The following is an 11,825-nucleotide window of genomic DNA, read 5'->3' as shown; positions in this document are numbered from 1 at the left end:
TGTTTATAAATGATAATTTATCACACTTAATGACAAGTTCTAAGATGTGAGGAAGAGATATTCATTTTTTTTGTTCACCTTTTAGTGGTCATAATCTCATGCCTGATTAGTGTCTCTTTTATTTTATGTCTTGATTTAGCACTCTAAAAATCAAAACATTAAGCAATAAAACAAAGGAAAAAAAATTGTATATATAAATCTTGTCCAATTTAATTTACAAACCTTTAAATTTTTAAGGAGAATATTAGTTTTGATTATTTAAAGTAAACAAATTAACTTTCCAGACAAAAAAAAATAATTACTGTATTATATTGTTCTTTCAAGGACAATCATTGTTTAATTCATATAAATGAATCTGGAAGAAAATTAATGAATGATCTGGGCATCTATGTTGATTGATAGCACCTTTGCAGCACATTCTGCAGCAATCACAAGATGACTGAGACTTTTGGTCACGCTGAATTTGTTAAGAGATGGGGAGAGCATACCAAATTCTAGACTAGATTAAACAACAGCAGGAAGTCGCCAATCTCACAGTTTAATGGTTGTGCTTTTTTTTTCGTTAGAAGAAGCAAAATACTTAGTTATAGCCTAGATCTTTAGAAAAAAAAAAATGCAGCTTGATAATGAAGACTGTTACACCGGGAGCATTTTGGTCCAAATGTAAAAAGATATTATCTAAAACACAGAGACTGGTTTTAAGTAAAGTTGTACAATTTTTATTTATGACTCTTTTTTTTTATTTTCTTGATTGTTCAGATTATCATCCTTTTTTACTTGGTGCATTCCTCTTCTCTTACTTTCACCCTAAGAGGCTCATTGTTAAAGTCCACTGAAGCCCTGTTCACATAGAGGTACCTTTATAAGTGAGAGACCAGTTAAAAATGCAGGGGGTGTGGAGCCCAAATAAGCCAGCAATCAAGCAAATCCACAAAGTGTGCATACTGAAAACAGAAAGAGGTAAAACCAGAATGAAGACAGATATACAGACATTAATAATACTGCTAATAATTATAATGAGCATCACCCCAAGCAAAGAACACAGGTTAAAAGCAGCTTGACAGCGAGAAAGGGGGAGAGGCACCTTCCCTCTCTTTTACACTCTCCAGCAGTGGCAACAGAGAAAGCTCCTACCGTCTGTTGTAGGTCTGGGATTCCAATGCGGATGACCACAGTGTTGCCTGTTGGCTCCTCCATGGGTGCTCCTGCACTGTTGCTGTGCTCTCCACCGGGACTGAAAGCCAGAACAGCGTCAGGAACGGGTACGCCGCTCTCCTCTTCCCGGGAGCTGCTGCTGTCAGTGCTGCCCCCCTGGCTGCCGTTGGCTGCGTGTGTGTAGGGGTGCGTGTGTGAGTGTGTGTATGCGTGCTGTTGCTGCTGCTGGTCCTGCCGTGAAGAGCGGGGTGGCTCATGTTTGCCGGCTGCCGGACGCAGAGGCATGCTCCGTGTTAGGGTCTCAGTCCCAGTCTCTCTCTCTCCTTACGCACACTCTTACTCACAGGGTTACACATGCACCAGCAGGTCTTGTTCACACTACACGCACACTCTGTTTGCAGCATGCATCACTCGCCTGGGAAAGAAAAAGAGGGAGGGAGAGTAAAGCATGTAAGGAGGGAGGCAGAATGGGAATGGGCAGAAGAGTAGGGGTAACAGAGGATTACAGATGGAAGAGGGAAGAAACACAAAAGAAAATAAGTTCAAATGAATCCTACCTTTTAATGCACTAAGTAATAAACAACTATATTGTATATTAATGCAAAATAGCTTAATAACATTTCATTTGACCATTTTTCCTTCCGAAATCTGCAGGTGCATTAAAGTGGTGTTGCTATGAAACAGGTTTTGAAAGAAAAAAACTATGTGTAAGTTAATAGGCTACTCCCTGTTTATAAATGAATGCTGCTGCTGTCACTTGCTATTGCTGTAGCGGACTAACACTGTGGCGATATTAGTGCAGCACAAGTGTGTTTGAGTTGGTGGAGGGAGGTGGGGTGTGTTTGTTCAATCAATGCAGTGCAGGATTTGGCCTTCATGCTTCACATTATCTCTGGGTGGTGTCACTGATCAAAAGCTTCCCAGGAAAAAAAGAAATTCAGAACAAATTGCTTTAAATGCAAAGGGGACTTCCAAGGGGCTTTTTTATTCTCATGGGTACCAGGAGGGCGGTTTTATTTACTCTTTCATTATGCAGCCCTGAGACAGAAATAAAAAAAAAACTTTTCAGACACACGACTTTACATTAATAGGAGGTAATTAGACAGAATCCCTGAACAACCTATTTATTTGCAAAACTAAAAACTTTGCTAAGACACACCAGGTAAGAATTCTGTTATTATTTGCCACAGTGTACATTAATAATTTCCAAAGGATTTTATCTCTAAATACCATTTGGTTTCTAAGGAGTTTAACTTACTAGCATTTCTGAATATAAATATACAGGCTACCTTCAAACCAAAGCACAATTACAGAATGAGATTGTGATCAAAGCTTAGCTATTCTAAGTCGATGTATGAAGCAGTAGTATGGAGCCTAGAATGTTAAATTCCTTTAAATTGGGACAAAACTGGATAAAAAATAAAATGTGCCATGTTATTAGCAAAAACATTTATAACCATTAGGAACACAACAAAGATATCCACCATCCATCCATCCATCCACATTGGTTTATCCAGTCATTAACTTCACTGGTCTATATAAGGACGGTTGGAAAAAGCCAGGATGGTCTGGTACTGGCTACTAGTAAAAGATTTAGGAGCGGTATGCAGACCTGCTGCTTGCTATAGTATTTTATTTCTTCCAGCTACTGAAAGCTAATGCATTTTTTTTTTTCTAAAGGAAACCTTCAATTATATTTAGAATAAATATTAAATTACTTTACTAGAGATTTTTGGATAAACACCAAGGGGAAATGGCATACAAACCTCCTTTGACTGTTTCTCTCTTATACATATATCTGTCTCTGTTTGTTCAAATAGAATAGAAATGTTTCCTTTCCTTTCCTCTTTAATAAAAGAGGTTTCTCTTTTTCTTTACATATATTTTTCTAATTAGTTCAGCATTTGGTGCCATGCAGAGGTGAAAATTGGGCAAACCCCCCCAAAAAGACTTAGGTGACAATACAGTAACTTAAAATTTAATTTTACACAAAGACAATTTAGCTACCAGTGCAAATGTTACACAAATAAAAGTTAAAATGACATAAGCAAAATTTAACTTAAAGTAAAATTTTCTAAGTACAGTATACTTACTTTTGTAAGCTGAAATTAAAATCGGTCAATTTCATAAAGGAAAAGGGGAGATGTTGGCCCTTAACTGTTAAGTGTAGTAATAAATCAGGCACAAGCTCATTATATTTCAAATCTCGATTTTCAGCCAAAATCTTACTGTACCTCAATAAATTTCATTATCTTACTGGAAGTATCTAATAAACCATAGCATAGTATTAAAGAAATGCTATCAATTTAATACTGATATCAAAAATCTTAAAAGCACAGAAATACAAATATTATAAATCTACTACACGATATTTTGTAAATCTGTCATCTTTCATTGCATTTGAAATAAAATATTAGAAAGTAATCACAACACACAACCTTTGAAAAAATTGGGGGAGCAAGCAAAGTCCATTAAGCTTTTGAGGCTTGCATGTGAGCGCTCAGGCATTGCTGGGCACTTTACCTAATCTCATTAACTCTAAAGTAAGAGCATGACAGGTAACCATAATACATAAGAGGATTAGGCGGGTAACTATTTATATGTGACTTTTACTAGCCATACCTTCAGCACCTAGAATAAAACATCAATATTTTGCTGTTTTGTATTTAATTGTCATATTTCAGGCAATCTAGTTGGTAAAACAAGGAATGAATTGTCTCTTTTTTTCTTTATATATATATATTGCCTAAAAGTACACCTGGATGTCAGTAACATCAAAAGCAAAAAAATCTAACCATGGAAACCATAAAGTAAGCCATATGTATACATATGGAATTACACAGGTAAATAGATTTGAGCTGAACTGTCAATGTTTAAAAATCCACCCTGACACTTTGGCCAAATTAGTATCAGTCGGTAGTGTTCAAACTGATGGTCCAGAGAAAAGGGCCTTGATATCTAGGCATCACAGAACAAACCTCCCACAACGACCAAACCCAATAAGCTCTCTGAGGTAATCATCAGTAAGTTTAGTGACATATTTTTTTCAAAACAAAATAATAATGCAGAGAAAGAGGAAGTACAAAAGGTTCAAGTGAATAGTATTCTGGCCATAATCTGGACGGAACATAATTACACCATAAACCTGCCACAAAGAGGTGCTGCAATATTTAGGACAGAGAACGGAACATAATTATCCAAAAAAACCACTTACAGAAAGCTTTCAAAAGAAATAAGGTTAGCAGGTATTTCCCAAATGAACTAATAATCCCCTCAGCTCTCATTGTCTGAATGCACTCTCAGCACAGTATATTGTACAGCTGCAGGAAGAAGCAGGATGAAGGCTGCTCACACTTTGCTGAAGAACATTAAAGTAAGCTTGTGAAATAGTTGGAGAATGCAATCCCATCAGATTAGGTCAAAATTTTGCTCGTTGGATGTCATAAACAGACTTTTTTTAGGACAAAAGTTAAAGCAAAACAGCTGCAAATAGTGAAGGTTGAAAGTAGAAACATGATTGTGTAGGGTAGTATTTTTCATTTCTAGTTCTTACAGTACTCTGCACTGCATGTTTTAGATTTTTCTCTGCTTTATCCCACCTGATTCACATTTATTGCAGGTTATCAAAAGCCTTTTCATCAACCATCAAGTGAAATAAACATGTAGACTATGCAGGGTAGTGTGTCTTGAAAAACTTTGGTGTAAGGCTTTTTAACATTCAGGGAACAAAAATCTTTGCCCATTGATTCTCGTTAAAAGTTGTACATGCGCAGTAGCTCCTCTGCAATACAAAGGTAAAGGAGAGCTCCACCCTGAGGTGACAGGAAGTGTATTTGCTCATCCCCTTCCGCCACACTGCAGAAGTTTTGTGCAATGCCGTAACAACACAACAATAGGCCCATAATTAACATTATCTGGGTGGGCAACACGTGACAAAGGTTCAGGATAGGGTGACAGTTCCATAAGTCGGCCAAGAAGAAAAAAATTATGCAATTCTCAGTAGTATATGATCACACATCACACCTGGAAAAATAGTGACTGTGCACCTTGAATGGAACCATTGGTGACAGCGCACCACCACATGTGACAGACATCCCATGTTCCAAAAAATCATTTCAGGGCGATGCTTATCTACGCTTATCTACACTCTGGGTTACCCATAATTCCAAGTTGTAGTGTAAAAGTTAAAATACTAATAATCTTCATTGCAGTTTGAAACATATTATATGAGTGTATTTTTTAACAACCGTCTAATGAACTATACACAGTTATTAACATAGAAAATAAAAGTACCACTGTCTGCTTTGCTATTGGTGTCATGTTTAAATGGCTCACCGTCATGTTGAAATCTGGTATGTGTTGCGGTATAAATACAGTCCGGTGCGGAGAGTCACTTCAGTATCAGTGGGGTTTAAAAGGATTTTTTTCGCACCACTAAATCTGCAAAGAGATGTCCTAGTCTGCGATAGGGGTAGACTGCGTAGGGGGCCAACCAGGTGTCAGTGATGGGGCCCCTAAGAGGTCGTGGGCCCATAAGCAACTGCTGCTTTTGCTTACCGATATTTATGCCATTGGTTTTGCAGGTGATTTTGCGGGTGAAGTCACGGGAGTTGAAGATGCATTGGAGAGAGAGAGAGAAAGAGAGAGAGAGACGGCACAAGAAATCTCCTTTTGCAAGACCTGGTTTAGCAAGAAGGCTTGGCTAACTGCATGTAGCAAGGCTAACACTTTATTCTGCTGCTTTTACAGCCCTCCTCCTTTTTCAATCGACAGGATCTGATCCAGCATGGATAAAGACAAGTAGAACTGATTTAAAGAACTTTTTAGAAAAGACAAAGAACAATAAACAATCTGGGATTCACATGGAAAATAATATAGTCTACTTTTTTTAGGTGTTTGTTAATTTGCATAGTTGCTTAAATAAACACATTCTCAGAAAATAAATATTATTTTAAATATAAAAAAAATACAAAGCTGACTGACAGCTTCTCCATTATTGAACTGGTACATTGTTTTTTAGGTTTGTGACATATTATTGGACCATGCAAAACATAGATTTGCCTTTAGAAAGCCTCAGAAGGATAAGATTTATGTATAAAAGTAAACCTGTATATGAAATTATATAAGTGTTTTTCCAATGTTTTTTGTTGTTGGCATTCACATAAATATACTGTTGCGATAACTTGATATACATTTGATTGGTTTTTGGTATATTTATTTGGTATATTTTGAATGTATAGCCTGTTACCATCAACTTTTTCATGTGCATTCTGAAATGTTGCATTAGTAGAACCTGATCAAAACAACATTTTACAGAAATGTTTTAATGCTTGTTTGAGGTGGTCTTTTACTTTTTTTTAAAAAGAGAAAATGTGCAAAAAGGTAGATTGAAACAGTTTTCCAAAAAGCTCATGTAGAGAACATTTACCTCACATGAGTGATGTGTCAAAATCACATTTCTTTCTCAATGTCTTCACTTGGCATTTACCATTGATAATAGTAGCTGACATGATAAAGTTAGTCTAACTTCTAAATTCTAAAAATTTCAAAATTAGAAAGCATTACCACTGTACCGGCAAGTAAGCGAAACTGGATGAGGCAATTCTAACTCTGAATGCTATATACGAGTAGTGAACTGCTGGAACCAACTACAAGCAAACGTTCAATAAGAATTATACATAAATACTAATATAGGTTTTGAAGACAACGGATGTACTCATCAATTTTGCCTACAGCTGTGCTTGCCATTTAAATATCCACCATGGCTTTTGCATTTTCATTAGACACCTTCTTATAGCTCACACAAGTAAGGTTGAACCAACCAATGTTTTCCACTATATGTGGAAAACATTTAAAACACTAGATGGAAAAGTTTGGATTTTCTGTCAAAACTACGGTACTTTACAAAATGCAGTTAATCACCTGAAACAAGCAGCTTGCTATAAAATCCAGTGTTTTCTCTTATTCTCAGTGTTGTGACAATTCTTACAGCCACCTGTGATTTCAGTGACCTGGAATCACAGGTGTGCAATTACCACCTTATTTCACTGTGCTGTTTAAAACCCATACGCCTTGTAGTGGAAATTATACTTTATTATCCTAATGTGTCTTTATTGTAACTGCACAGTCATTTTTCTAAACAGATCTAACTCTGGCAAGTTGAAATGTTTAATGGCAACCTTTGTCAACATAAATTTGGTATCGGCCAAACAGACTTTAGTACAAGTTTCTGTCAGCAATAATGATTTACCTTGATATATGAAACATGATCAGGAAGAGTTTCCCCATTGTGGGACAATAAAGGGATTTTTTTTATTATATTTCAATTTCATCCTTCTTGCATCATAGATGGATAATTTAGGGGCAAAAGTAGAAGGAAAAGAAAAAAAGTTATAGCTCAATATACTGTATGAAGTATAATTTAGAACCTAGATGATAATACTGTACATGGTACAGAAGAATATAATGATGTAGTTGGATTGCTGAGATTTTTTTCTACTTTGTTTATATAAGATTTTAAAGTTTTCATTTTGATTAAAGAATATCTGTCATACATTATAAATATAGAATGTTATATGCTGGTGAAGATTCTCAGTCATCCAGGTCATAGTCATTCTAAAAAAGTAAAAAAAAAAAAACAATCAACTGGACGTTGTTTCCAAGTTTGAAGATGTTTCACTTCCCATCCAGAAAGCTTTATCAATTCAAAATGTCAGAATTAGCGTTGAGGTTCAACTTTTATAGGGTAGCCCAAAACAAAGCCTTGTTTTGGCTTAGGAAAAATGCAAACTTGACCGGAACAACGGGTCCACCCCTTAGGAATGGGGAGTCATTGAGATCTTGTGTTAACCTGCAATACCCTTTACTGGTCTATGCCTCTGTAAAGGGAGTCGTTAGGGGCATTGTTGGCCTGGGATGGGAATGGGGGTTGAGATCTCAACCCCAGACCGCAGAGTTTTGGTCCCTTGCATGTCCAAAACATCCATTCCCAGATTATCCCTGTGCCAAATCTGATCCTGTATTGTATTTATTTTCATGATTCTGTGAAATAAACTTTTTAAATATTTATCATTCTCCTGAATTGTGTTCTCCTTGAGGGTTAGATATTTACCCAAGACTGTAACAATAGTAGCTTAGTTCAGTTGAGTTACACTAGTTTAGTCAAAAAATTCCATTATAATTGTAATAGATTATCATGTCTAAATGATAAATCATTACTGAAATAATTTACATTTCCCTTTGCAACTGACCTATCTAAATGAAAATAATCGTACATGATGAGTATTTAATTTTAAAGATGACTTTATTGCAATCTTTTATATTTTCTAAATGCTAATCTCACATTGAATGCAGTGCACCTGTGGTGCAGGCACCATAAGGAACTGAAGCCATCAAAATCAATGAATATACTCGCATCAGCCAAGGTGCAGCATGGATGTGGCTATAAGGCTCAGTGTAATAATTTTGCAAGAAGAAAGTTTGGCTGGATGCCACAAACAAACAAGAAAAGTCGGGCACCAGACCGTTAAAATTTAAAAAAAAAATCAATCCTCCAACCACTGCTTGACTACAGTAGTCCAGTGGAAGAGAAAAGACAACACAGATACACAAGGGCACAGAGGGACTATTGGAGTATGAAAGGTAAGCTTTAGTACTACAAAAAAAAAATCATATTCCCAGATGAACTTATTGCCTCATGAATGCAGTATCTGCAGCTGGAGCCACCAACAGCACTGTACTGCAGAGTCAGACAGTGCTGTGATTTTTACAATTAATGCACGCCAGAAATCGGAACACAAATCGAAACAAGGATTTAATAAAGTCATATTTAATCATCTTACTTAGGTATAGGTTTCTTGTCTAGCAATGTTAGGGTAAGGGTAATCCATGGGGTATATCTATTTAGATTTAGGGATTCCTAGTTCTTGGTGTTCAGTTTCTAAAAATCATCCCATCAAATCTTTTTTTCTGTTTTTTTGCATTTGACAGAAGTACATTGGCAAAAATTCAGACTATCAGGTAAACAAAAAGCATTGATAAAGCATTTCTACAAAACGCAGTGAAGGGTCTTTATGTAAAACAAGCTGTATGTTTACTTGTTGTTATATAGTGCTTCATTATCAAAACATTTTCCTTGTTCCTTATGTAAAATACTACTTGCCTTTTCTGATTCAGACCTAATTAAGCATATATTTGGTTAAAGCACTGTTTTCAAATTCTATCCTAAATTTTTCACTTTTCTTATTGGTACGCTATGTATTACATGAAACATTACTATCTTATTACAAGAAAGCATTAGTGACAATTGTCCAACTACCCCATCCTGTTTTATTAATGAGGTCAAACCAGCTTCTTGTATAAGGTTGATCTTACAACAGTAGGCCTAACTTAAACAGCTAAAGGGGTAAAACTGTACTTCACACTCCCTGCCTTACTCCCATTTCCTGCTAAGATTAAGAGAGTGGCCTAGAATAATAAAACGGCTAGGTCCAAGACTTCAGCTAACAGCTATTGCCTCGTCTTTAGCTCAGATCTCTTTCACCCCAGCACCCCCACCGCCCTCCATCCTGTCTCCTGCACTCCACTCCTGTGAAAACAAAGTGAATAATTCATGACCTTACAGAACTGTGTTTTCATGGATCCGAAGTAATATATGTGTGTTTTTGAAAGATCCTCCAGGCGTTAAGTCACTGCCATAGATAGATACAGGACAACATTAACAAGTCCCACTGAAAATCCCTGCAAGACATATGTTAGCAACACATCTTCACCTGCAGAAGAAGATGCTGGGAGACAGGGAGTGGAAGAGATGAAGAGAAGGCAAAGCATGAAGTAGAACAGGTCCGAAAGAATACTGCTGAAGCAGTAAATAAGAAAAGAAAAAAGGGTACAAAGAATGGGAAGCTATCAGAGGAATGGCTGCAACAGGAGGTGGAGGAAGCAGCAAAAAGGTGGGAGAAGGGAAGGAGGAGATTTCATACAGTCTGCACAGAAAACCAGACATAGCTACTAGCCTGAAGTAAATGTGATAAGTGTTCACAGGCCTCATCAGAGTCTGCTTCATGCTCCTCTACACCTGGTAAAGCAAATGTCATGGCCACTCACAAACTTAAAGTCACCCAGGGCCATATTTACTCACACGCAAACACACAAATGTTTTATCACTTAGCAGCCATACATTTTTTTTTTTTACTTTTTATCCACTTTTGCCTACTGTAGCAAAGGATCTCATTCTCATGTAAATAATTTGACCCAGATTTTACTGACTGCCTGGTTTAACAAGCATACATGTGCCAGGCAGACCCACTAATAACAATATTTAAAGGAAAAGTCCGGTCAGCAAGAAATAATCAGTGGATCATTATCTATACATAAAACTAATACATTCACAGTGATTTAATGAATTTAGCATTGATCAATAAAAAAATTTTAATTATAATTTTCATCGTGATCACTGAGTCCGGGACTTTGCCCAAATATAGTAACACCTCACTCTTGACATCTTTCGGAAGTGACGGTGCTGTAAGCCTAGCGCCATTCTCCCTGCTTTACAAGCAAAATCAATGGGAACTACTAGACACATCTGCAATCTGCAACAATTATTTAAGATTTAGAGAGGACTTCACCATTGAAATTCACGAGATTTATAGTTAAAATGACAATGCCCACGTTCATGGCAGTTGGATGTTTAATACATCATCGGAGCAACTACAACATTTTATTTTTCTGAGTAAATAGCAATAAAAACTGAGCATTAAGCCTGAGTCACGCCAGTTGCATCTGATCCAATTTTTTTCTCCATGTCAGACTGACTGCGTACAGAGAGGCTCGACTATGCAGGGTGAGCTGATCCATGCAGATTTTTTTCCACTTCTGTCTTTGCGCCCCAATTGTAACAATATCCCACATTTGACTGGGAAAGATTATGAAAAGCTATTAAAAGAAAGCAAAACAGACAAACCGAAAGAAACAACAAAAACAAACGGTGTGGTCGCAAAGCGAAGCCCCACTTTATGAATCTGTGCAAAATTTCTTAAACCAGAACAGATAGAGAATTTTTAAGGGCCTAAATTAAAATATAATGGTAAATAACAAATTTGCCAAAGTGTTTGATTATACAGACAGATTGGTTAAAAGTTTTCTATCTAAGGAATGCATCGACTAATTGACTCGACAGCTATCCCAAGCATGCATATACTGACAATGTAAATGAACACTCTCCTTTAAGAGAAAGAATCCAGCAGAACCAGGCTAAGTGTGTGTGGTCATCTGCCGAGGGCTACTGTGGTTCAAGGAGACAGAAGCAGACATAAAGAAAGAAGCAAAGATACAAAAGATAACTGTTAACTACAGTAGCTCCACATGTGCCCCATCCAGGAAGGACAGAGCCAGGAAGGCAAGCTCCGAAACCAGTTCTCAGGTCAGAGGATGAAAGGAGTATATAAAGTTAGTCATAGTAAGTGAACCAAGACTTCATTGAAACAGACCAAGTTCCAACATCTACAAATAAAGTGTTGATGGCAGCAGCACAGCTGATATTTCTCCCCTTGTGGGTAACACAGCCAAATAGGAACTGAACAGATTAAGTTACTATGATGAGTAAAAGGAGACAAGTTAGAGGAATAACTAACAAATATCAATGATGAAAAAGGGGTCCCTATGTCGTCAGC

General features: G+C 36.9%; 1 protein-coding gene across 1 annotated transcript in view; it reads right to left on the bottom strand.

Moving 5' to 3' along the window:
* The window catches only part of shank3 (SH3 and multiple ankyrin repeat domains 3), a 285,728-nt gene that overhangs the window by 212,949 nt on the left and 60,954 nt on the right, over window positions 1-11,825 (bottom strand). Inside the window, exon 2 of the mRNA XM_015381921.1 lies at window positions 1,135-1,570. Coding sequence (XP_015237407.1) covers window positions 1,135-1,440 — 306 coding nt within the window. The 5' untranslated portion in view covers window positions 1,441-1,570. The remainder of the gene's footprint in view (window positions 1-1,134; window positions 1,571-11,825) is intronic.

Source organism: Cyprinodon variegatus, unplaced genomic scaffold (genome assembly GCF_000732505.1).
Source record: "Cyprinodon variegatus isolate N-32 unplaced genomic scaffold, C_variegatus-1.0 Scaffold244, whole genome shotgun sequence".
NCBI lineage: Eukaryota > Metazoa > Chordata > Actinopteri > Cyprinodontiformes > Cyprinodontidae > Cyprinodon > Cyprinodon variegatus.
This window is presented reverse-complemented; position numbering and strand designations above follow the sequence as displayed.